The sequence below is a fragment of the Dunckerocampus dactyliophorus genome, chromosome 5, assembly GCF_027744805.1.
Source record: "Dunckerocampus dactyliophorus isolate RoL2022-P2 chromosome 5, RoL_Ddac_1.1, whole genome shotgun sequence".
Taxonomy (NCBI): Eukaryota; Metazoa; Chordata; class Actinopteri; order Syngnathiformes; family Syngnathidae; genus Dunckerocampus; species Dunckerocampus dactyliophorus.
Genome location: NC_072823.1, coordinates 13,826,024 through 13,853,196, shown reverse-complemented (window position 1 = coordinate 13,853,196; position 27,173 = coordinate 13,826,024). Strand labels below are relative to the sequence as shown.

The window sequence follows — 27,173 nt, the reverse complement described above, 5'->3', positions numbered from 1 at the left end:
AATGGAAGGGACTGCTTCTGTGACGCATCTCTTATCCGCTTAATAATTTGAGTTTAGGAGTATTTTCCTAAAGGGACAGAACTCATTTGTGTGCTTTATAAGCACCATTCTGTGGGGGTCAAAATACTTGCTTGGTAGAGGATCACATACTTATTTTCCTCAATCAAATACAAATAAAATTATAACCTTTGTTTAATGGGCTTCTATTTTTTTTCAAGATTTTACTTTCTCTTTTGCACTAAACCTACCATAAAAACCAATGACTGTTCACATCTTTGTATGGACAGTATAGCGGTGTCATTATTGAGGCTTCCTTTTCAGCCTGTCTCTGCTTCACCTGCAACGCCCCCTCCAGTGTTTAAGGTAACAGCTGTAGTGATGGAAATTTCGGCTCTTTTAGAGAGCCGTTTGTTATGGCTCCATTCACTAAAATGAGCCGGCTCTTTCGGCACCCAAGTGCCTCCTCAGATTTTTTTTGTTGTCTTAAATTACTTTATTAGCAAATTATGTGTAAAACATACATCATGTCAAATGTTTACTCTCTAAATTGATTTTTTTTAATTCTCAATGAACAGCTACAAAAAAATATATTATAAAATACAGGATCCATCTCGGTAGACAAGGTCATATCTCTGCAGGCAAATTTCTAACTAGTTACAATCAAACAACACAACAAAACATCACACAACAAAACATAAATTAAAAAGTGCAAAACAAAAAGAAAAAGCAGCATCCAGGTAACAGTTGTGTCTTTACTGAAGACTGGCATTGAAAGACTCCTCCGTCCGTGTGTGTTAAGGAAAAAAACTAATCGCCTCTCATTTGGCTCCCAATGACGCAAGCCGATTCCTGTGGTTCATTTTAAAGAGCCGGCTATCCAAACCGATTCGTTTACGACCGACACATCACTAAACTGCAGGGATAAAAGTAAGGAGTTGTTCTCTTCATTTCATTCATGTATTTCATTTGATTTTCATTTTGATTACTGTATTTTAGATGTCCTTCATGTATTCTGTGTACAGTGTACAGTGTGAGTGACTTAGATGTTTTATTTAGCTATAATATAGGTATAGGTTCGCCTTGCACGAAAACTCACACTGTTGTAGAAACGAAAACTCAAAACTCGAGCACCATGAGGATTGCAGTTATTGTAAATGTGCATTTATCATGCGAAAACTGATTAAATACAAATTGTCCAAAATAAAAAAAAATCTACATGAAGTAACCACAGGTAAAGCCCACATTAGTATGGGATTCCTGAAACTTACTGCAGGGGGCGATATGACATATGACAACAACACGAAGAAGACGGTATTCAGACAGTACGCATGCGCATTTATTTTCTCGTTAGATGGAAATGATTTGAAATGTTGTCTTCAGACTGTGACCTCTGCTTCGGCAAAAAACGATAATAATGGGTGAGTCTACTACTGAAGATGACAAACATGCACCAGAGACATCGATCGCTACAGCAATGAACAGTAATTGTTTAGCTGCTAGCTAAAAGTTGTCGCTGACTGTAGTATAATGTGTTCAATAGAATGTGTCGTGAATATTTCCACATTGACGACCCGATTGTCTATTATCTACTTTGTCTAAGGTCACGGCTTTTTTATTTCTATTATTTATTTTGTTCATGAAAACATGTAAATGCTACGACTATCTACTACTATCTTTGTTATATCTGACTATAACATAAATTGTACAGTAATGAATAGTACTCTTCTGTTCTTATGCCAGATGGTAGTATTGAAGGTGCTGAAGAAGAGCGGAGCGAGACAGGCGCACTGCACAGAGGGGATCATTCTCCAGAAATGGAGCGTAACCCATCGCCTCCTCCAGATGCAGCCGGTGGAGATGAGGCAGAAGATACGGACGCCATTGGAGACACAGTTTACAGCAAGCAATGGCTTTTCAGCATTCTGACTCGCCTCATCCAGGTTGGCAAAGCATTGTTGCTACAATTTAAGTCTTAAGAGTTGACATTGTTAATGTAATCTTAAGTGTGACTGTACAGTATATGCACAGTACCCTCAACATAGGCTGTTCTGTATATCACACATCAGAATCACATGTGTGTCCCACAGATGGTCACAAAGCCTTCAGCGGAGGACTCAGAAGGTCATATGCAGCTCACTGATGATGATGAAGAAGATCTGTGCCGAGTTTGGGATATGGCCATGGATAGTGTGGGTGCAATTGTCTTAATAATAATAATAATAATGGTGTTTAACTGTTTTATTAATGGGAAGATTTCATTTGATCATTTTCTCATGTTATTCAGAACTGGCTAAGTCAACATGTTAAATGGGAGATGAACAAAAGTATTAGCAATTGATGTGAAACAAAGAGGGGGAAGGATTGAATAAGCTCTGCTTCTTCATACTCCTTTTGGACATGTGGAATTGGGATTTGTGATATATGATTTATACTGATGTGCAAAAGAGTGTCCAAATAAATCTAACCATAACCAAGATAAATATCTACCTGAAATCAAAACAAGACAAGTTTAAGCAAATCACTCTCAGTGTGATGTCAAAGATGGTTGAAGCATAGTCATTTGACAGCGTCAATGTAGCATGTATAGTAAAACAATGGATCGTAGAATGTAAAAAAAAAAAGCTCTGTTTTTTGAGCTATGAATTTAACATAAATCTGTTTGTTATTGTAGTGCATATTAGATTCAACAGTTTTATTGTCATATGCACAGTAAAACAGGTAGTTCTGCTATGCAATGAAATTCTTGTTCTGTTCATTCTCCCAAAAAAAGAAAGAAAAACACAAGAAAATGAATAAGAACATAGATACCAATAAATTAAGCAACAACAACAAATTCCTGAAACATCTGTTTTTCATGGTACGGTTTTTAATGCCTGTCATTCATTTAGCATTGCAATTGCTGTAGTACTGATGTGCAACTCACTAATGTATTGTTATGCTACCAACTGTGTCCAGGATGTTGCTGGCTTACTAGAGGAGTTTAAAGCTCCTGACATCCTTCTTCGTGTGATAGCCAAATCTGGTAGCCCACGTCTCACAGTAAGTTCACCTTTTTCTACTCTCAGAACATTGTGTAACATTTATTGTTTTGTTCTTATCAGAGCCTGCAGAATTTATTATTTGATTTTTTGTTAGGAAATTTGCGTTGGAATACTTGGGAACATTGCTTGCTTTCCTGACACTTGCCTGACTCTCAGCCAGAATGAAGACTTGTGGTAAATGATAAACTATGGCCTGGCTGTTCAAAGTTGTCTTAATTCTTTTTAATGCAATTCTCTGTTTGTCCATAGCGCTGTGCTGTTGCTTCTGTTCGGAGATACGGATCCACCAACCCTCCTGGAGACAAGCAGGTAACATGATGCATCTTCTCTGATGGTTTCAGACAATCAGACTATTTGGTGAATTCTTTATCTTCTCTTGTGTTATTTTCAGGTTGATTCTGACCTGTGTGTCTCAAAAAGATGTCAGTTCCCTTTGGCTTCAGCGAATACGACAGCAGACATCTCTGCGTTCCAATCTCCTTTTCATCATGTGCAGTTCAACCAATAGTACTTTTATCTTTACTCATACATATGTTGCATTAAACTGATGCATACTCACAAGCCACAACAGTAGGTACATCTGCACAAGATATATAAAAGTGTATAAATATCGCTTTACACGAGGCACCATATTAAGGATTTAACAAAATATGCATGGGATGAAACAATTAAATATGTTTATCTTAATATGGCCCACAAGCAACATTGCAGGATCAGCAGATACAATACCATATCATTCTGAATTGGATAAAACATGTAATATTTTAAATCAGATGGTGAACTGCAATTTGAGCCAAATACTAAATTGATATTGACAGCAATACAGTACTATGATTCATGGAAATCATTTTAGTTTGCATTTAATCTAATCAGGCAAACAATCCAATCAACAGGAATGAGAATACCTCTTGCTCAGTTTGCTAATGCTTGGTTTTGTAGTGTGTGTAATGTTGTGGCTGGTGAATGTACAGTCTACAGTGTCGGATGTGCCATGATGAGATGCAGTTATACAACATTTTGTCCTTGTCAGCAACTCTTTACTTTGTGACATTGCTGACGTCAGTGCGAATGTGTTTTGTTTTTTCAACAGCGGACCTGCTTGAGAAAGTGGGAGAGCTTGTTGACAAGCTGTTTGACCTTGATGAGGAACTGATGAAAAGTTGGATCGCAGCTGAGCCAAGCGAGGAGGGTGATGATGGTGACAGCTGTCTGGACTTAGCCTCATGCCTTTTTGAAGCTGCCAAGCAGCTTAGGTAGGACTCTCCAGCTGAAAGTCGGAGAAATGTGGCCTGCGCTTGTTTTGTTGTAAAACTTATCAGCTAAACCATACATCTGCACATTGAAATACTGTATAATAGAGGGAATTAGTCTTGAAAATAATGCTTGGTGGTGAGTGACAATGTCAGAGAGGCATTAAATTAACTTTATTTTTAGTATAGAACTGTACTGATTCAAATAACTTTAACAGTGTCAATCATTACTGTGCATTATCCTTTTAAAGACCAAATTTGTGATACAGCTATAATGTACCTAAAACTGTGGATTATAAATGTTTGCTGATGCATTCACAGGCTCTTATTCAATAAATGCTTTACATTTGCTGAAATAAATAACTACAAAATAATCCTGTTCTTGTCTATGATCACAGATCAGAGAATCCAAATGGCTTGGAGGTTTATCTTCACATTCTGCACCTCTTAACCACAGTAAATGAGGGCATTCAGATGTTTGGTAAATATGATCAGTACTGCTTTATTTTATTTCTAGCTGTTTATTTGTCATTGCACATGAAATGCCGTGTACAGTACTGAACAAAGAAGCAATAAAATGTGTCCTGTTTGTTTCTTGCAGCTTCCAGTGAAGGAGCAGGAAAAGCAGTTTGGAGTTTTGTATTTGAGGTTATAGTTGAAGACTTGTGTCAGTTCAATGATCTTGCAGTTGTTCTGCATGAAAAGATAGGCACTTTGGTGCAGGCCTTTTCTGTTTTACAAGCTCTCTACAGATGCCAGGAGCAGTGGAGAAGCAAAGATGATACAAGTAAGTGAGCTTTTTCTTCCAACATTGCTGATGATTACTGGTTCTCAAATGAGGGTACTAGTACCCCCGAGTGTACTTAAAGGCATGTATTTGAACCCCTGATGATTTTTGTAAGTTTATCCCATTACAAAGATGCGAACCGTACAACATGTTTGTATTTTAATGGTAGTAATCGTACAAAATGTTTGTATTTTAAAGGTAACTGAGAGAGACAGAAGGTTAAAGAAAAGTCAGAAAAATTATATGAAATAAAGTTTATACTGGGGATGTCCCGATCCGATCTTCAGGATAGGGATCGGCTGCCGACTCGCTGTATTTTCAAGATCGGATAATATCTGCTTTCGTCACGAGATCGGATGGATGTGGTTGCCTTATCACGTTCGTAAATTTGAGCCACACTCCAACATGATAGCTGCAGTAATGCGCCTCTAAGATGGTTGCACTCGACTCCCGCCATCCGCAAGAAGAAGAAGAAAAGTCAACACAACCATGCACACAGGTCAGACATACTGTGGTGAAGTTGGTTTCACGTTGGACATTCAGCTATGTAGCTACAGCAGTAGTTTCCCCGGACTGTGCTCAGACGGCTGTGTCATTGTGCAGTGAGCTTGCACGCAGTGGCGGAGCTACGTGGTGGCCAATGTTGGCCGTAGCCACCCTTGGCCACTCTCCGGCCACCGCACTGGCCATATAGACATTTCAGGTATCAACTTATTGCCACCCCTATGTGAGTAATGGTCTCACCCTGGCCACCCCAATGAAAAGTTTCTGGCACTGCTCCCATGGGAAGTGCTCCTCGAACCGCTGGTTATTTATACTAGGGACTGTCAATGAATTACTATTGTGCCAAAGAGAGTTTGTTAAAAAAAATTATATATTCTAAGTCACACCATAAATTGATCTATTACCATGGCAAATGATTAGTCCTACCCAAAAAGTATTTTTCCAGTTTTATCCATTATTGGATGGACTTTTTGTATTGGATGTGTCTTTTATTGGATTAGGGACCTGACTCACACGGTTTGTTACAAAAGCCAAACATTGTTGGTCATGCTGTGTAACAAAAAAGTAAATTCAGCAATACTTTGGTTGCATTATTTTTAATGCTTTGAAGAGCTATTTTCATAAACCAAATTCAATTCCACAAATTCATGTTTGTAACAAAAGCTTATAATAAAAAAAAAAAGCTTGGCAAGACTATAAAAAATATCGGATCGGAAACCAAAAAATGTGTATCGCGACATCCCTAGTTTATACATGAATTTGCGTTTGCATTTTGCACAAGTTTGAACCAAAAATGCTTTTCTTTGGTTAGGGAATACTTGGCTGAAATAAATATTGTGCAGGGCGTACTTGACTGAAAAAGTTGAGAACCATTTCTCCAAGTAAATACATTTCAAAAGTATAAAACATTTCAGGTTCCCTACATCACGGAATGTAGAGAATGTGTGCGTTGTCAGTTTTACAGTATTTAAGTTTCCCAAACTTCTGTAAATGACCTGGGCTGCCAGTGTATAAACTGTTGGAGTAATTATTTGGTTAGTACAGTGGAACCTCTAAAGTCGATGGTCAACAACCTCAGATTCGTTTTAATTCCTAAGCTTGTTTCCCATCGGAAATAATGGATAATAATCTGTCCCACAGTCAAACTGTCACCATCATAAAACCTTTAAGGTTCTTAACTGTCACAGAAGTGTAACTTTAAAACATTGATCTAACGCAGTGCTCTGCTTTAACCTTGTTTTCAAGTAATGATGGGGGAAAGAGTAGGACAAAAAGTATATAGACGCTATAGTCTTACTTTTTTGAATCTGTAATATAGGTACGGTATAATATGAGTTTGTTTACTTCAAATAACTTCCGTTGTGTATTTTTCTTCTTCTCTTTGATGTTCTTCTCCTACCGCTCCTTGTTGAGGTTACTACTTTGAAAATTTGGCAGCTGGTATTTTAAGACTATGCAGGCTCCTTGCGGCAACATGTACCTTCAGTGGATTTGTGATGTGGCAGTATTCCTTCTTAGTCATTTTTTCAAATATGTTCTATCTTTTTCCTTAAGGTATACCTCTTTTTGGCACCATTTTGCGGGTGATTCAGTACCAGAATGAGCACAAAGATGAATCTTCTGGTAAAGATGAGCAGCTTCAGACTTTGGAAGAGATCACAACTGAATTTCTCTCTGACATCTGCTCTCGGACTACAAAGGTAAAGTTAAAATGTTGACAGAGTTCTTACTTTTTCAAGTACACTACTTAGTGTGAAAAAGATGATGCAAAGAAAGGACTAATCTATTCTGTGTTTTTGCAGGACACAGTAGCAGCCTTGGTAAAGGAAGGTTACCTGACAGAGAAGAGTTGTCTAACAGCTTTTGGCTGTTTACTTCCCAGCTGCACGACTTCAGTAGGTGAACTTCTCACATAACCGAAGATACTTTTAGATAATTTTTAGAATTAATAATAGAATAATTATTAGAATTTCCAATATTTTCTAGCTATTTCACACTGTTTGATACTGGGTTTTCTGGGAATCAAACATTACTGGTGCCTGCACACTATAATGAAAACAATTTTTTATTTTTTTTGTCTACTACTCATGTTAGACATGCCTGCTAAACTTCACGTTGCTGAAAGGCAAAAAACTGAAACTGAAACTGACTAAGGGGGCTGATTTTTTTTAAATGGTAGCCAATGTTTTTGGGGTGACACCCACTGTCACTACATGATTCGTACATGGGAAACAATGTGTTCTACAACCCCTACCAACACATATATTTTATCGCAATTGTTTTTTTTTTTTTTGCATGAGAAGGCCTCAAAAAGGCCATTCTTTCTTGTGCAAAGAATAACAATGCTGCAGAAATGAAGCGGCCATTTCAAGAGGGCCCTGCACTTCTTCGGTGGTCATGATCAGTAAAAGTTGTACTAATAGTAATAATAGCAGCAGCAATCTGAATACTAATCTGAACTTGTACTTGCAACATTTAATTTCATCATGCCACATCCTGACCAGATGCCCAAGCCACCTCATGTGGCTCCTCTCAATGCGGAGGAGTAGTGGTTCTACGCCGAGTCTCTCCCGGATGACAGTGCTTCTCACCTTATCTTTAAGGGAGAGCCCAGCCACCCTACGGAGAAAACTCATTTCGGCCGCTTGTACCCGCGATGTTGTCCTTTCGGTCACTCCTCAAACCTTATGACCATACTGTAGGTGAGGGTAGGAATATAGATTGACCGGTAAATTGAGAGCGTTGCCTTACGGCTCAGCTCTCTCTTCACAACGGACCGATGTAGAGTCAGCATCACTGCAGACGCCGCACCAATGTTGATCTCGCCTTCCATCCTTCCCTCACTCGTGAACAGGACCACGAGGTACCTAAACTCCTCTACTTGGGACAGGATCTGATCCCCGACCCGGAGATTGCACTACACCCTTTTCTGGGTGAGAACCATGGACTCGGACTTGGAGGTGCTGATTCTCTTCCCGGCCGCTTCACACTCAATTGCGAATCGAACCAGTGAAAGTTGAAGTTCACGGCTCGATGAAGCCAGCAAGACCACATCATCTGCAAAAAGCAGAGACTCAAACCGGAACCCCTCAATGCCCTGGCTGTGGCTGGAAATTATGTCCATAAAAATAATGAACAGAATCGATGACAAAGGGCAGCTCTGGTGGAGTCAACCCTCACTGGAAACAGGTCCGACTTATTGCCGGCAATGCGAGCCAAACTCTGACACCGGTCATACAGGGAACGAACAGCCTGAATTAGCTGGTCCGATACCCCATACTACCGGAATAGTCCCCACAGAATTCCTCGAGGAACACGGTCGAATGTCTTCTCCAAGTCCACGAACCACATGTAGACTTGTTGGCCAAACTCCCATGCACCCTCAAGGACCTTGCTGAGAGTGTAGAGCTGGTCCACAGTTTCACAACCAGGACGAAAATCACACCGCTCCTCCTGAATCTGAGATTCAACTATCCGGCGGATCCTTCCTCATATTCCAATGCAATTCAAGGCTATTTAAATATACGTAGATGCCACAGTGATGAGTCACTTTGCATTGACCTTTTATGGCGAAGTGGAGGCGTATAAAGGGCGTAACTTGAGGCTGAGTTGCGTACGCACACTTCTATCTATGTACCACAAATTCCATGAATGTGTGCCTACGCCACTTTTTTTAGATCTGAAAATTGTTGTCCGTACGCACATTTTGGTTTTCTGGCGCACGCAGACTTTTAGTCAGATTTCCACGCACTTTTGTAGATGAGACCCCAGATCTGGAAAATAAACTCAAAAGCATTCCCATACATCTTCTTTTCTCTTCTTTCTCTACTTTTCTGTAGTTTGAACACCTGCTGCTAATGTTGTCAGAAACCAATCCACAATTGGCTGACGAGGTGAAGAAATGGTTTCCTGTCTGATGGCTGCCGCAGGTCAGTGTTCCACTCTCCCTCAAAGGGTCAGAAGTTTCTTTACCTTCCAGACTATGTTAATAAGATTTGGCTTTCCATTGGAGAAATCCATTCATTCAGAATGTCATTGTCAGCAAACAGACTATATTGTTTTGAGTTTTCCTTTTTGTTGGTTAGTTTTGTATTTTTTTTTATTCTTTTTGATTAAAGCTGATGTCTTTTGCATGAATTTGTGCTTCTAGTCTTTGTAATTATGTTTAAAAAGAGACACAGTAGTTAAGATATTCACCAAACATCATTGGTGTATATGCACAATCTAATATGTGTCAAGCTGTATCAAAAACTCCATTACCAAGATAATGTTCGGTTTTATACCTTATGTGGCTACATAAGAGAGGCAAAACATTAGGAACTCCTCAGTTTGATGCAGCGCAGTTGACAGAAAATAGTTCAATTAACACCTTTGACAGTGTCGCTCAACGCTGGCAGTTATTTTTTTCCAGTTGTACTTATTGAAGTGACAAGTAAATGTATTTGACCCATGTAGATGAGGTTGTCAGTCAGTCACATGTCTGTAAAACTTTTAAAGTACATGTGAACCTTTACACTACAGCCTTTTGAACTCCATCTTTTTTTTTTTTCTTCTTCGTGTATGAGATGAAACTCGGTGAGTCACCCCTCCAAGTGTATGAGTAATGGTGCTAATGCTGATGGCAACATCAAGTGTTTACCCGAGGGTGACAGTCACTCAGTAAGGACAATAAAATTAGATGAAAGGCTTAGGCCTGGCAACAGTGAGCTCATTTGCTTTCCAAATGCACCATTTTACCCACTCACAGGCCAGCCTGCGTATTACCAGCGAGCTTACGAAGGCTCTGTGAATATAGCAGCTTTTTAATTAAAGGTTGGATTGATATGTAGAACACTCTTTCTAATGGAAATCTGGAGATGGTGAGCATGTAAGCATCGACACAGCTCACCCTGTCTTTTTAATGCAGTTCTCTCCTGGATACAAGCAGTACCTTAACTAGGCTTGTGATGTGCATCAATAACTGCGCTCTTGGTCATAGACGCATACAGTGATTCAGATAGAAACATGCGTGGCCTTTAAAAATGCCCGATGGCGTGTGACTTGCATCTAGCAGGTGCTCGGCCTTCAGGCGGTGCTCCTGGGCGAGTCACGTCGCCCAGATGAGAGTGAAGCGCAGATGTTCCTGCTGCCCTGCCAAACGTGATCATCGACCTGTCAGTCTTCAGCGCCGTGTGATATGATCCGACGCCATGCTACAACATCGTGGGCCGATCCTCGTGATGCCGCCACATTCCGCAAACAAGCCATTCTGAGGCATGTCAGGCCTCTGATGCTGATACGTCTTGTCAGTTATTATTAACTTTTTGCTTTCCATCCGCTCACGATGTTATTTGCAATGGCCTGACATTTCGGTGAAATGTGTTCTATTTTTGTCACATCATTGTGTCAGTATTTACTTCTTTTATATAACTCCTCAGACTAAAATGTGTACATTAAGCAGTAACCTTTAGATTTTACAGGTTAATTGGAGACTCTGAATTGTCCATGTGTTTGAATGTGAGTGTAAATGGTTGTTTGTCTATATGTGCCCTGCGATTGGCTGGCGACCAGTCCAGTTTGCACCCTACCTTCGCCTGAAATCAGCTGGGATAGGCTCAAGCTTACCGGAGACCCTAATGAGGATAAGTGGTATAGAAAATGGATTGATTGATTTAGTTTCCAAGAGTTACGGCGGCATCAAAGACTTTGGGTCTACCTATCTGTCTGTCCGCAAAGGGTCTATCTCTCAAATATTGTTCACAAAGCTGTCCAAGTCTGTGTTAGTGAGCACTTCTTTTTACTGAGATCTTCTTCGTTTAACAGCGGTTGCAAGCTATGTTAGTGCACTACCGCCACCCTCTGGATGTGAATGATCGCCACGGCTTACAGACTATACCGACAATATATTAAAAGATACAACTAAAATTGGGTTATACTCTATTGTTAATTTTAATACTGTAGCTTTTAGAACTTGTAACAAATGTTTTGTGACCTTATGCCCTGTTGGTTTACACCACTATCACATTTCACATATTTACATATTTTTCGGTTTATGGATGGGATCCTGTCTCCTTCTCCGCCCTTTCTCAACTTCCAAGCTCCTCATATACGTGTTCCCGGTTGATGTCCTTAATGCCCAAATATCGAGCTGCACTTTTCATCACAATGGCTGTTTTCTCAGATCTATGATTAGCTTGAAATGTACGGTTGATCACATCGGCCGTGAAGTACAAAAAAATGTCCTGCTGAATATTACAAGACTTTTACACACTTTTCACCACCAGTTGCTCTTTTCCTTAACTCACAGTCTCCGTAGCCAACACAGTATGCTCCACCACAATTCACACATTTCTCTTTAACACCTGCCCCACATGCACCATAATCGTGATCTCCTCCACACCTTCCACGTGTTTGCTTTCCTCTGTAATATGCTGCTGTACTGTATGTCCGTATTTCTGGCACTTACAAACAACACAGTGGTGGCGGCACATACATTGTCACCTTATAGTTCATGCACCCTATTATCACATATTTAGATAGAGCTTCATCCTAAAATTTGATCAACACTGACAAACTATCCACTTTTTCTCCCGCTCTCTATGTTTTTAGTCTCTTCAGGTGCTTGCCCTCCTTTAATACCCTCCGTAATTTCTTGCAGATCTTCAACTGGTATTCCATAAATCACTCCTCCAGTTACTCTCCTGATTTCTACTTTTTTACTTGCAACGATTTCTTTTCTGACAAATGTTTGTTCATTTTAGCGCCCTCTCTCGTTGACCCTCATTGAGACATGCGATCATTAAATCACCATCAGTGTGCACTCTTGCCCTCACAACTTCACCTATTCTTTCATACAGGTCCCACTTTTCTGATACCGTGCCCTTCCTTGAATTTGAGAAGCACTTTAAACTCTTCCCCTTCAATCTTCCTACACACCACACTCTCTGTCTTGCTCATGCTACTTGATGCACGACACACCATAAAAACCTTTTTCCCTTTACTCTTCCTATGCGACTTTACTTCCGACCAGTCACTACTAACCTCCACACTTTCCTTGCTGTAATAGCACCTCAACGGTGCCATTAGACACTCATTCACAATCCTCAACAAATTCAAGTCGGATGTCGACGCGCTACACTTAAACTCTTTTCTGAGATAATCACAGGTGTGGCATATAAAGATGCTGATTAGACAGCATGACTGTCAGCTGTTGCTTAGTTTGGCCGCAATAAAAGGTCACTCCAAACATTCCTATGGAAATAGATTAGAAATACCACAATACCACAAAATGTACAGCATAATAATTCACTTAAGAAACAAATACTTTCTGACAATGTCGATTTAAACTGAGTAATGATTTTGATGCAGCTCTAATTGGAACTAATTAGACTGTAGATTACTGGTCACATGATCAATATTTAAACCCAAATTGATCTATTCTTTCACTTTGACCAGATGATTGACGAAGTTCAAGGGGTCATTTGTTGATCCCTCGAAGGGATGATAGAAGATCACATCATTTACACAAAATGTCTATGTATTGTCCTGAGTAGCAAATTGATCTTTTGATGTTAGGAAAGCACACAAATGTTGACAAAGTGTAATGACAGCTAGATACAGTATGTAGCTGTGAGCAGGAGGGATAATGAAGGGATGAAGAAAGCATTGTTCGCTGTCATGTGTCCTCTGATTCCAAGGCCCGGTCTATTCACAAGCACCTGGTGAAGGTGTGCTCATAAAGAAACATGACCCTGTTGGACACAATCAAAGCCTGGTTCAGCTCGTTTCCTGCCTTCTCTGGCGTTCTGTCACTCGTCAGCGATAACAGTGAAACTTTCCCTCTGCGTGATGTCTAAATATCAAAGCTGAGTGGCATGCGGCTCAAATGACGCAGATGCTTGGATTGGTATTCACGCCCTTTTATGCCTGTATGACCAGTTGTTTCTGTTAGCACGTTGACACAAGTCACCAATACACTGTGACCACATTCATGCATAAATTGAGAGGCTGCGCATTGTGAATTGTAATGGGGAACATTCACGTTTCAACATTCAGTCTTCTCTCATTTTCTTTGTACTGTACATGATAATATAAAAGAAACAATATAATTATTGTGTTGATCCATGTGTATTGATGATATTGAAATACAAAAAAAGATTTACAGATGATGCCAACGTATATAATATTTGTTTATTAGTATCGTTTCTCCTGATAGAGGTCATTTATACAATATATAAAATAGTAATTTAATAAAATACATGCATAAGGATAATATACTGTATGTCAAAAGTGCAACTCAAAAAAAAACCTAATGTTTGTGTCCATGTATAACGATCATATACTGGTATATGATTGCCAAATACATTATACATTAAAAAACTTAAATATTTGGATTCTTCTGGTATAATGATAACAATAACAATACATGAAATACAGACACAAACAGATGTTATCTGTAGATTTATATATAGCTTAGCCTTTCACTGCGGCCTGATAAATACTAACTGACCCACAGAAGTGTGTTATTAAATCACTTTTAACATGTGTTGCCCCAAATATCCTATTCCAGGGTGTATTGGTTTAATTTTCAGAATATGCAGAAGGCCAAAAAAAACAAAAAACGAGGTGTGGGATGAAAATGGCCCCTTGGCTGCAGTCTGGACACCCCCGTCCATTACTTAAAAAACATTAAAGGGCAAAGAATTGCTGATTGATATAGAGGTTATTAATATAACTTGATGAGTATAGAGGTTACACATGTTACAAGGCACCTTATTTACATAAAGCTTTTGCATTAACTTATACAGTCATAGCATGGGGGTACGTGAATAAAAAAACAGCGTTGCCTTCTTTGGTGTCTGAAAGCCAGTGAGAATTTGAATGCCTCATCATGTAAACAGCGCCTGCACAGCGTAGGGCAGGGGTCACCAACGTTTTTTCTTGCAAGAGCTACTTTTAGAAAATGAAAATGGCCACGAGCTACTCATTTTTGTAGAAATGATTTTCATACCTTATTTCAACCCAAACAGATCAAATATGCTTGTTTTAACAAAACATTCACAAAATGCTGGTATCCACAACTCACATTTTATGTTTCAGAATACTTTTCTTTCTAGTGTTCTCACATTATTAACTGAAAACCTGAATGAAAAGCAGGCTTGCGGGCACCACGTGGTCGTGGGGGGCTACCGCGGGCACCACGTTGGTGACCCCTGGTGTAGGGAGTACATGGCTTCAGGTCAAATGTCTGATGGGGTATGGGACTGTGGAAAGTTTGGGAACCATTATTATAATCTTTCATATAATAATGAATTGTGTGTGTGTGGGTGCACACGTGTGTGTGTGTGTGTGTTGTTTCCACTGTGGCAGGTGTTTACAAGTACAACCCTGCTCAGTCCTTGTGTACACTGTTTGTCACCAAGTAGCATATGCTGTGTTTGCTGTGCAAAGAAAGAATTGGAGCTAATTAAAGCGTTGTGGTTCTGCGGCAGGAAGTGCACGTAGGCAGACCATTCACTGCTCTCATTAGTTGGTTGTTCAAACACGAGTCTCCGGAACATGTGAAAGAGTGAAATTCTATACAACATGAAGCACTTCTCGAGGACCTTGGGTTCACTGTGGAAATTTTAATGAGCACTAATACTTTCCTATTGCAGAGGTGATGACTGTGACCCTGTATATCAAGTCAAAAACTGTAATACTTGTCAGATGTAGTTTCTTATGCAAAATATATTAGATTTATACATCTAAATTAATATATATTCATATGAATATGAATTTACTTATGTTTTATTACTATTGTAGTGTTACATACTTGTACTATTCTGGTTGCAGTTTGCAGTGGTCAATGTTACGGAGAACTATTTTTAATATTTTTCAACCTCTCATATATGTAGCTAAATAATGCAACCAAAATATTAGAAACACCAATGTAAAGTATGATTACAATGATAAAGACATCATTTTAAATATATCTTTCTCAAAATTAATCATTATCATCACCAAAAAGCTCTCTCTATGGCTATTTTGTCTCATACCAGATTTTTGTCTTATTGTAAATATGATTACAGAGCACTTATACACTGCGTATTAAAAAAACAATACTAACATAAATATAAAACGAAACATCTATACAAATCACTACATTATCATGGTAGGGGGGTTTATGTGAAGGCAATTAAACGCTACATTTGAAGTCCAGGACCAGCTCTAAACCTTTGCAAGAGCACTGTGAGGTGCATGGGACTTTAGAGGGGCACTTAAGGAGTACGGGGTTCGTACACTATTACGTGCCATCTGTCTTGCAGCTGGCCTGGGAACACCTCGGTGTCCACCTGGTGGAACTGGAAACAGGGAAGTCTGGGTTTACCTACTGAGACCGCTGCCCCCACGACCCAGATAAGCCAAGGAGAATGGATGATGGATGGATAGGGGAAGAAGTTGATTGAAAATGACAAAATAGGTGCTGTATTAGTCCCATATTCTTTTAAATGGACTGTACTGAGTGGCCAATTCATGCTTAGTCACTTAATCTCCCCATATATAAAATGCATAATGTATTTTAAAACACAAAACCTGAGATATACTGTACTCTACTGTTATCCATTCACTCTATTTTCATGCATTTTCTGTGCAAATTAGAAATGTAATCTCCTGCACAGTTAAAGTTTGTGAGAATGCATCGACTAGCAGAACAGTTGCATCTTAGATGTGCTGTGATCTTGCAGTTGGTGAATTATTAGTGTATTATAGGGCTTTCAAATGTCCTCTGACAGATAGTGAGATTTAAATGTCTCATGCAAGTGTTGGGCAGCACCCCGAGTAAGATTAGCCAGCCAAATCTCCTGCAGCTTGATGCTCAGACATGGAGTAAATCCTCCTTGATTGAAGTGAACAGAATTGGGACAGACTCATACTCAGACACGTCTGTAGAAAATACCGGTAATCTGGAATTAGCGTCTAATGATTGTAAAAATTTGAGCAATCATGTTCGAGTGAGGTGAGTTCTCATATTATTTGGTGACAAAAGTGGTCTTGTTGGTAATGAGGCAGCTCTTTTGCCATAATTAGGTTGACTCATTAATGTGTCATTAATGAGTTGTGTGAATATATGGGGTGATCGCTCTTTGTGTTACTGTGGGGAAGCAAAGGGCCTCATCAGGAATCGAGAAATCAATATTGAGAGCAGCTCTGATTGTGTCTTTCGGCTGTGGTTGAGCATATAATGAGCACTAACACTATATATCCCAGACCCCAGTTTATTTATACACCATTGATTTCATTATTACATACATACTGTATATATCAGCAAAGGTAATTCTCCAGATTCTCCCGGAGAGGAGAAAAACAAGGACGGTGAGCCACCTTATTCATGCTCTGCACTCTGGGCCTTGTCAGAGTGCTTGTTGTCTTAAAGGTAGTTGTACCCTGGTTGGAGATGACACAAGCAAGGTCATGTCATTATATGAACACAGTAAAGAGTAAATGAAGAAGAGCTGCTGTGGTCAAAGGTTTGGCTTTTTTTTTTATTTACAGTATATCACTCGATCCTGGCCAGACCTTCACATTAGATCTGTATTGTCATTGCACAGTGTACAAGGAAATTGGGGTACTGTCCCACGTTGGTGCTAAAATTGTCTCCACACAGTTATTTCAATTACATTTCGAAAACAACAAACGTTACTGTTTGTTTGCATCATTACTCAAGCTTCATTATGGCCATGTTGCTGAAAGGAAACCACAATGGAGAAAAAAAAAGCTTCTTAATGGTCCATAATGGCCACGGGGGTATGCTGGAGCCTATCCCAGCTGACTTTGAGCGAGAGACGAGGTACACCCTGGACTGGTCGCCAGCCAATCGCAGGGCACATATAGACAAAGTATATATACAAAAAACATACTTCATTACACTTCTCCAAATGGTTGCTCAAAAAAGAAAGTCTTTAAACATATGTTAATTAGATTGGGCCGCACGGTGGTCTAGTGGTTAGCATGTTGGCTACACAGTCACAGTCTGGAGATCGGGAAGACCTGGGTTCGAGTCTCTGTGTGGAGTTTGCATGTTCTCCCCGTGCGTGCGTGGGTTTTCCCCGGGTACTCCGGTTTCCTCCCACATTCCAAAAAAAACATGCATGTTAGGCGACTCTAAATTGTCCATAGGTATGAATGTGAGTGTGAATGGTTGTTTGTCTATATGTGCCCTGCGATTGGCTGGCAACCACGCCTCTCGCCCGAAGTCAGCTGACCCTAATGAGGAGAAGCAGCATATAAAATGGATGGATGTTAATTTGATTTACACTAATTAGAGTGCATTAGTTATTGCCTCATTTATATTCTATTAATCACAGTAGTCATGAGAACAGTCTGGAGTGTAATCAAAGTCACCTTTATTGGTCACATACAGGGGGGACATCTGGGGGACACGGGCTGCAAATGGAAGGATACGGGGGCCACTTTGCTGTTCATCACCTTTATCAAACTTTATTAAACACGCTAAAACTAATCTAATCTAAATCTAAATAAGGGTCCACTATTGTTGCCAGTGTTTGCATTGGAGCTGGAAAATGACTGCTCTTTTTTATGTGCACTAAGCGCTGATCTGGGTTCAGCTTCCGACTGGAGGAAGTCAGCCTCACTGCTTCCTTGATTGTGTAAGCACCTGTGTCTGTCACGGGTGACACAGGACAGGACCACCTGAGACAGGCAGCATGTGCATCAGCCACACATACCACACATTAAAGTCCTCATCTCATCTTCCTCAGCTACAGTGCTGTGATAGCGGCCACGTTGTCTAAGTATCTTAAGTTGGGCACTCCTGTTGATTGTGCTTGCAGAGGCAACCTGGGCCTTTTTCAATGATTGCCTTGATCTTATTAAACAGCTCAGGGTGTTAAAGCAAAACACGCGGATTATTGGTGTCATGTGCACCCAAACCCAGAGGTGCTTACAGTGCAGAGCAATGGATTTTCAAAAGAAGGCATGTTGGGATCACAGTACAATGAAGGCAGGTGGGCCACACTTAAATCCTCTTAAACCTTGACCTCCTCTTAGTCTGAAGGTGTCAACATACGACAGCAATGAAATATAACATAAGGTGTGACTACATCTTAAACATGCTTGATCTCATTGTTGTTACTTTAAAATAATTATAATTCATAGATGCATATAACTGACTTTCTCAACCATAAAAAACTGCATGCAGACATCTGATTGGTTGCAAAGTCTTCTTTAAAAAAAAGAAAGACATTTTTTTCCCCCCACCCAAATTACATGAGTGATGCTCCTGTTTTTCCATTTGCTGCTGTCCCTCAGATTATTGCTCTCCAAAGACCCCTCCTCTTTCTCTCTATGGTTAAATAGCCAAGCATCCTGTTTCACAGGGTTAGACAGCCCACTTTGCATAGAGGGGGTTGCTTAAAAGATAATCCAGCACCTGCAACATCTGAACATAAGGAATAGGGTAGACTTTAAAATGTACTCTAACAGGATCGATGGACCTCGAAGGGGCAGATCTTTTGACTCCATGAACATTGGCTTTGAAGAGAAACTACTTAACAACGAGGTGAGTTAAGAATATTGCCTTACTTTGACATAAGAGAGATGTAAAATTTGGCTGTCTGAAGATGGAGAAGATGCCTTGTCACATGGAGGATCTAGATCTGGGGTGTCCATCTTTCTTTTCATCACTATCAGAGCTACAGTACTTTGGCAAAATGAAAGGAGAGGTGAGCTATTTGTGTTTTATTTATATGACTGGCAACCTTTACATTATACTTTATTTACAAAGCAAACAAACAGTGCGGCCATTGTTTTTATGCTATTTTGTGGTAATTTGTCATTAAAAATAGGATTCGTGTCTGAATTGAACAGTTAGACATTCATACATAAAAGTACAAACAATCGAAGCAAATATTCCTAAAGCCTTTGGTGAGATACTCAAAAACATGTTGCGAGCTACCTGTTGGAGACCCCTGTTTTAGATCATCTCATTTTTAGATGTGTTCATAAAACCAAATTGCTAAAAAAAACTACTGTATACAGATAACGAAACATTTTTATGAAATTGCAGTACGAGTCGGTGCAAAAATACTTTAATAAATACTTTAATGCTCACTGGGAAATTCCTAAACATTTTAACACAAAATCAATGCAACTGCCAAGCTTTGAAAGCCTTTTGTAGCCGTTATCCCAGAATTTTATAGCACATTTTATTGTGTCTTGCCAACCCTATTCTGAGATACCATGTCATTTTTTGTATTTTGATTACATTTGAATAATCTAGCATCATTTTAATAAGTTCCTAATATACTAAAAGGCAGACTGAGAAAAAGAGTCAGATACTCTTTGATATTAAGGGTTAAAATGTGCACCGCATGCTAAGATCTGAGCTCACTGGGGGGGGGGAGGTATAATAATAGGCTCTCCCGCACTCTAAATTGTTTTAAGTTGTTGTTGTAAGTTGATTCGAGAAACAGAGACAGGTTCATCATCGTTAAATCGAGACATACAAGAGCTGACCCCGGACGACCTGATCCAGTGATGCTTTCAGGGGCTCTACTGGCACGAATCCACCAAAAACTGCTCTCACGGGTTGTTAGTGCTACGCTTGAGAAGCGAAACATGGTAGGGGCTAACTCTTTTTGTGGAAAAAAGTGTAAATTATTGCATAAAAATATTATAAATTACACTTTATTTAGTTTTTTAAAATTGTGATCCTAGTACTGCATTGAATTCAAGCAGGGAGTTCTTCTGTAATGCCATAGCCTTCTTGAGCAGGATTATAATGCATTTGCCACTCGCGTGCACATGCATCAACGTGAGGCCGCTATCTAGGGGTGCTGCAGTGGACGTCTCGTGATGCTAATCTCTGCGTCTGTCTCGAGCATTGACATACTTATCACCTGTGATTATCTGCGTGCATGTAAACAGTTACACATATTGTTTGTTTTTATCATAGACACAAATAACTGTGACCAGCATTCTGTGTGTGTGTGAGCTCCATGAGGTGATACATGTTCCCAAAATGTTCATGGGATTTTTGGATGGCTAGATGGTCTTAAGTGATTACTAGTTGGGCATTGGCGTCATTACTTGCCCTTGAGCTATGGTTCACTGAACAGGAAGGCAATGTATGTTAGATTGTTGCATATATGAACAAAGATAATTGTTTAAAATGATATTGCAAGTATATATTGTGTCAGGTAACCTGTTATACAAATATTTAGGGAACATGCCCAGCATATTTATAAGGATGTGCTGCCAGTCATTTCCTATAACTATGTATAGATGTATAAATACTATAGTCCATGTGCAAATGGTTCAAGTGGTTAATCTTCTCACAACCTCTACTATCAGATGAATTGTATTCACTTAATTATCAGTGATTACTGCTTTCAGATAAACAAATCAACCTTCACAAAAATAGAAGAAAACACTGAGAAGAATGTACCAGAAAAAGGCAGAGCAACAATTATCTTTTCCCTCAAGAATGAAGTTGGAGGACTTGTGAAGGCGCTCAAACTCTTCCAAGTATGGACATGTTGTTCTACTATCTGCAATTCAGATCTTTACTCTTGTTTGTGGCAATTTACATTATTTGTGATGCGCTTTGTGTAATGACATTTTTTTTCTGGCATGAAGGTAACTTTACCAGTGATTCTTGTATTCTTTTACAGGAAAACCATGTCAACCTTGTGCACATTGAGTCCAGGAAATCAAAAAGGCGCAACTCCGAGTTTGAAATATTTGTGGACTGCGACAGCAACCACGAACAACTCAATGAAATCATCCAGCTGTTACAAAAGCATGTGAACGTGGTGGACATGGAGCCTCCAGATAACTCCTGTCTACAAGAGGAAGGTAGAAGGATCAAAACATTTAAGAACCCAAAGAATGCAGATGTTGTTATCGTATTCCTCATCCGCACTGCTCTCTTCCCAGATATGCATAATGTACCTTGGTTCCCAAAGAAAATATCTGACTTGGACAAGTGTGCAAATCGTGTCCTGATGTATGGTTTGGAGTTGGATGCTGATCATCCGGTACGAAAGGACAAATTCATTTACTGTATTTACACTTTCTAATTCAATGCATTCTCATGTGTCTCATGTGTATTTCACTACACCAGGGTTTTAAGGACAATGTCTACCGCAAAAGAAGAAAGTACTTTGCGGATCTTGCGATGTCCTACAAACAGTAAGCCTTTGCAGCACATTTTAAGGAGGTGGAAAGTAAAAAAATTACACTTACTTGCGATTTGAGTTTGTTTAGTTTTTTTGGTTTATTTGTAATTCTAAGGCGTTATCTAATATCAGTACCTGTGCTTTTCCAAAAGTACTGTATGTTCTTTTTAAAGTACAGTCATCCCTCATTCATTGCCATTAATTGGTTTCAGGCACACACGTTAGCAGTTCCTTTTTTTTTTTTTTCTGTACAACGTACTTCCTTGCGGCTTAAATTACTTTACACTCGTATTACCCATTATAGTAGACAGAATAAGAGTAAATAAGCCGTAGACGTAAGACGTAAGACGTAAATCAAACTCCTGCTCCAGCAATGTCACAGTAAATGTGTTCCCTAGGGAACCTTAGTAAGGAGTCTAGTACTAGCACTTTTGACCTTGATTTTAGATATTTAATGTACTTTAGATTTCCACTTTTTGTAGTGTGGTTGTAAATTCTGCAGCAAGACGATGAGTTCTTTTCTTTTTTCACTTTAATTCATGAAGGTTTTGCATCATTAAATAACACCTGGTCTTGCGCCCACCTTAAAAAGCATGTTTTAGTTACTTTTTACTTTTTTTTTGTTTTTAGACAATTTTACGTGAGTAGACCTATACTTGTACTTTGGTACAGTATTTTCCACCTCTGATTTAAAAACTTCATTTGGGGTGTTTGCATGTTATTGAGGGGATTTTCCTGTGTTCCACAGTGGTGAGGCAATTCCTCGCATTGAGTTCACAGAGGAGGAAGTGAAGACATGGGGTGTTGTGTATAGGGAGCTCAACAAGTTGTACCCCAGCCACGCATGTCGGGAATACCTAAAGAACCTGCCACTGCTGTCCAAATACTGTGAATGTCGAGAAGACAACATTCCCCAACTAGAAGATGTCTCTCGCTTTCTCAGGGGTAGGTTTCATTTCAAGCGGGAGCGTCATCATTGTGGTTTTCAACTATAAATTAAAACGTCTTCTGCAGAACGCACTGGGTTTACCATCAGGCCTGTGGCTGGTTACCTGTCCCCTCGTGACTTCCTGGCCGGTTTGGCGTTTCGTGTTTTCCACTGCACTCAGTATGTGCGGCACAGCTCTGACCCCTTATACACTCCTGAGCCGTGAGTATTAGACAGCATGCAAATGAGGAAAAAGAAAGCCACCATTCATGCAAAATTGTTGTTTACAAGAACTGCTGCTCTTTATCCAGGGACACGTGCCATGAGCTGCTGGGCCACGTCCCCTTGCTGGCGGAGCCCAGTTTTGCACAGTTTTCTCAGGAAATCGGACTGGCTTCACTCGGTGCTTCAGACGACTCTGTTCAGAAACTGGCCACAGTGAGTTGCCAGGCTGAAGCTATTTAAGTAATGCTTTCTCATTTTTATAACATATTTTTTGTCTGTCAGTGCTATTTCTTCACAGTTGAATTTGGTTTATGCAAGCAAGAAGGACAACTACGAGCATATGGGGCAGGACTGCTGTCATCCATCAGTGAGCTTAAGGTAAAAACACATTGTTTAACTACAATGGTCTTCATTAGAGCTCAGACTTTAGCAAAGGCCCAACAATTCTTATTTCCGTCTGCACCGCAGTGTACACCGCCATAGTAGCCACCTCATACTCACAACTGATTTAATCAATAAGAGTCATGCATTTTTCCTGTGATGTTACTGGTAAAATATTGAAAAATACCATTCTGTCAGTAAAATGAAAATACTGAATCCCTTTGCCTGGATCTGCGCTAATTTAATGGGTTCTCTACAATGTGAAGTCGTTGTTTTAGTGCAATGGTTCTCTAGCGTTTTACACCTAGTACTACCTCTACTACTATTTTGCCACGTAAATAAGTACCACCATCTTTGCTACCACCGTTTGCTTTGCAGTTTAGGTATGACTGGGGCTTGGACTGAGTTCAAAGTAGGGATGTACCGATCTTCAGACTCGGGATCAGCTACCGATCTGCTGTATTTTGAAGATCAGATAATATCGGCTTCTGCCACGAGATCGGGCCGATCCGGTTGCCATATAATGTTCGTAACTCTGAGCCACATTCCAACATGGTAGGTGCGGTAATGCGCCTCAAAGCTGGCTGCCCCTCGACTCCCGCCACCCGCAAGAAGAAGAAAACGCAACACCACCATGCAGACATGTCCGCGGTGTACCGTGGTGAAGTTAGTTTCACGTTGGACTTTGAATATTCGGCTCCCTAGCTACAGTGGTAGTTCCCCCTCACTGTGCCCGGACTGCTGTGTCATTGTGCAGCGAGCTCGCACGGGAAGTGCGTCTCTAACCAATGGTTGTTTGCACTATATGTATGTACACGCACATACAGAGAATAATAAAATAGATTTCAAATCAAATACCAGCTAAACTCAACCAAGTAAAAACTAGGGATGCTCCAATCACAGTTTTATGCTGCTGATTCCGATCATGCATGAGTGATATTGGCTGATACTGATACCGATCACATGGATTAATTGTACATTTTTCAATTTATTTATGAATCCTATTGGCCGGATGTGCCATTTAAAGAGGAAAAGTCAGGACAATTCCTAATTGAATTAGTAGTTAAATCATAAAAAGCCCCCCCTTAGGGTGATGTTTTTTTTCATGGGGCCCAGAATTCCTGGCTGCACTTCTGCTATTGGCTATATGATGTGAAAACAGGAACCGTAAAATCACCTTAATTTAGACAAACACATTTTACTTACTTTTTCAAGAGAACACATATCACTCGTGAAATTTACAGAGGATGAGATGTATTCTTTCAGGAGACTTTCCACGTGAGAGTACATTGGTGGAGCCTTAGCAGGAATTCCAGGTAGCACATAGGTGGGCTCCGAGTGAGCGAACAATCGGTGAACCCAGTGTCTTCCACATCTGAGAAAGGCTGTTCATGTTGTCCGATGAATTCAATTATTTTTCGGGTTATTTGCTTAGCCTTTTGATTGTCACGCACATACAGGCGCGTGTTGTCCACCGTTTTGGTCGTGTTAGCTGCTGCTTGACTGATGCTGCACCGTTAGCCTCGAAAACTCACCATACTCCGTCAAGTGTTTGTTCTTCACATGCCGTATTAGATTAAAGCTTTTCAACATGCTACCCCCATGTTTTCGTGGCATGTGTTGGCAGGTAAGTTCCACACGGCAGACACGATTGTTTTTGCTTTGGCACTCCTGTGTAGTGTGAAGGAAAGTGGGAGGACGCTACCCAAGACGCTGCACTGCACGTAGGGGTCACTACAGGCTGCAGGCTGCAATAGTACTAGCCACAGGTGATAGTTTTTCGTGATTGCTGTTTAAAGGCATTTATCCGCATATGCCGATCATGTGATTTTTCACGGAACTCGGTCAATACTGATCAGTGGCCGATCGATCGGAGCGTCACTAGTAAAAACCTATGGTATCTAGGCAATGTCTAATAATGAATGAAGAAAATGAAAATGAAGATCTGCCCTGCGATTGGCTGGCGACCAGTCCAGGGTGTACCCTGCCTCTCGCCCGAAGTCAGCTGGCTCCAGCATACCCGCGACCCTACTGAGGATAAGCAGCATAGAAGATGAATGGATGGGAAAATGAAGATATAAAATAATATAAAGTAAAAACAGCCTTGACCAAAGCATTCTGACTGCATTTCAACCAAATGTATCAGTATTTTTGCATCAAATTTCACCAACAGATAACGCTCTAAAAGTGAAGTCGTGGTCAGAACAATTGTTTTACACAACAATCAAGATTACAGATGATAAAAGTAAAACTGTGTGCAAAAGCTCTAAAAGTTCCTGTGAACAGTATTAGAACAATTATGAAAATGTTTAACAGTGAAATGTCCCCAACATCTGGTTTATCATCAAATGTTTGGAAACAACCATACTACTAGTAAGGGTCATGACCATAGGCAGATTTGTGTAGCTGGTATGTTGCAGTCGACTTGAAAGAATGCCAGGATTCTCACATATACTCACAAATGAGCCAAAATGTATACTTGTACTAAGTAGATATATGTTATTATAGCAAACATAAAGCCTGTGATAATATGTTGTATTAAAATATGACATAAAGTTTTATCAATCACATGGATTAGATTCAGTAAAACCTGCTAAATTGTACTGTTCTGTCTTCCAGCATGCACTCTCTGGTAAAGCAAGGATAACGCCATTTGACCCAAAAGTAACATCCAAACAAGAATGCATCATTACAACCTTTCAGGATGTTTACTTTGTGTCAGACAGCTTTGAGGAGGCCAAAGTCAAGATGAGGTAAGCTTTATTGCATTTCAGCTATGCTAATAATAGGGTGAGATATATATACTGTATTTATAGTCAGTCTCATTAATACAATCACTATCTTATTTCAGAGAGTTTGCCAAGACCATCAAGCGTCCCTTCACAATACGATACAACCCCTACACCCAGAGTGTGGATGTGCTTAAAGACACTCCCAGCATTAACAGTGTCGTAGAGGAGCTCCGACATGAGCTCGACATCGTGGGTGATGCTCTGAACCGCCTCAACAAGCAGCTGGGTGTCTGACCCTCCAAAATCCCCTTGCAGCCAGTCAGTGTGTCCTGCTCAAGCTGCTGTAGAGATGCTACTTGTGTATCAGCCCTTTGTCATTACGATGAATGTGCACTGATTTTGGCCAAAACACCCTGGTGTTCTCCCTTTGCATGGCACAGGCTAATACAATGTACAGTGGCACTAATTGCTACGATAGCAGTGAACTGCACAAACCCAAAGAGCATTCCGTTTTTACCTAATTGGCTTAATGTACATCCTGCAAGCTGTCTGTGTGCTTTTGTACCAAAAATCCCCTTTTACTCCTGTTGTTAACTCTGCTGTTGTATATGATGATGTGATATTTTTTGTATTTTCTTTCATTATCAGTTTAACCTTCCACACTTCAGTGATTATATATAAAATGTACCTTTGTATTCTTTATGTGAATGTAACCTGTTCCTTTCCTTGTGTTGTTGAAAGAAATCATTCCAGTGATATAAAAGTATTTTGGTGGTTTATGGTTTATGATGACAGTCCCATGCACACCTGCCTACTTTTTTTCACACTAATAATTAAAAATACCTCCAATTAAATATAACTGTGGTACTCCTGGAATCAAAATATTTTTCTAACTACCAATATATAGTCATAATCAGTAGGATATGTACACAAATGTAAAAAAAAAAATGTTTATTGTGTCAAAATTGTTGCCTCAACAAAAAGGCCAAACTATTTAAAAGAGCGAAGCCCAGGCAGCAAGATAAAGGTTAAAACAAAACAGGGCAACAAGTGGCGGTTCTAGCTGTGAGCCACATGGGCAATTGCCTAGGGCAGCACTCTTTTCAGGGCGCCGCAAGGGGGAAAGAAAAAAAATCCTTTTTTTTGTGCTCAGTGCTCATTTCCT

At 39.9% G+C, this 27,173-nt stretch overlaps 2 protein-coding genes across 5 annotated transcripts; both read left to right on the top strand.

The window, feature by feature from the left end:
* The first annotated feature begins 1,298 nt into the window (after positions 1-1,298).
* On the top strand, positions 1,299-9,719 carry saal1 (serum amyloid A-like 1). Its single transcript, XM_054775492.1, has 13 exons — positions 1,299-1,418; positions 1,741-1,940; positions 2,088-2,189; positions 2,956-3,039; positions 3,136-3,215; positions 3,291-3,350; positions 3,433-3,548; positions 4,132-4,294; positions 4,690-4,772; positions 4,893-5,078; positions 7,137-7,282; positions 7,385-7,477; positions 9,422-9,719. The coding sequence occupies exons 1-13, from the start codon at positions 1,415-1,417 to the stop codon at positions 9,497-9,499; spliced, it is 1,395 nt and encodes a 464-aa protein (XP_054631467.1). The 5' UTR covers positions 1,299-1,414; the 3' UTR covers positions 9,500-9,719.
* On the top strand, positions 9,494-26,991 carry tph1a (tryptophan hydroxylase 1 (tryptophan 5-monooxygenase) a). Of its 4 annotated transcripts, none has more exons than XM_054775491.1 (12): positions 9,494-9,511; positions 19,047-19,122; positions 20,958-21,089; positions 21,236-21,419; positions 21,501-21,601; positions 21,688-21,755; positions 22,491-22,687; positions 22,757-22,892; positions 22,982-23,108; positions 23,178-23,273; positions 25,896-26,029; positions 26,128-26,987. In XM_054775491.1, exons 2-12 carry the CDS (start codon positions 19,084-19,086, stop codon positions 26,300-26,302), a joined length of 1,389 nt encoding a protein of 462 aa, XP_054631466.1. In that variant the 5' UTR covers positions 9,494-9,511; positions 19,047-19,083; the 3' UTR covers positions 26,303-26,987. The 4 variants fall into 4 exon arrangements, with proteins under 4 accessions (XP_054631466.1, XP_054631464.1, XP_054631463.1 ...); XM_054775488.1 differs by lacking the exon at positions 9,494-9,511 and adding an exon at positions 19,184-19,285 and having other exon boundaries at positions 26,128-26,991; XM_054775489.1 differs by lacking the exon at positions 9,494-9,511 and having other exon boundaries at positions 17,655-19,122; positions 26,128-26,986.
* The last annotated feature ends 182 nt before the right edge of the window (positions 26,992-27,173 follow it).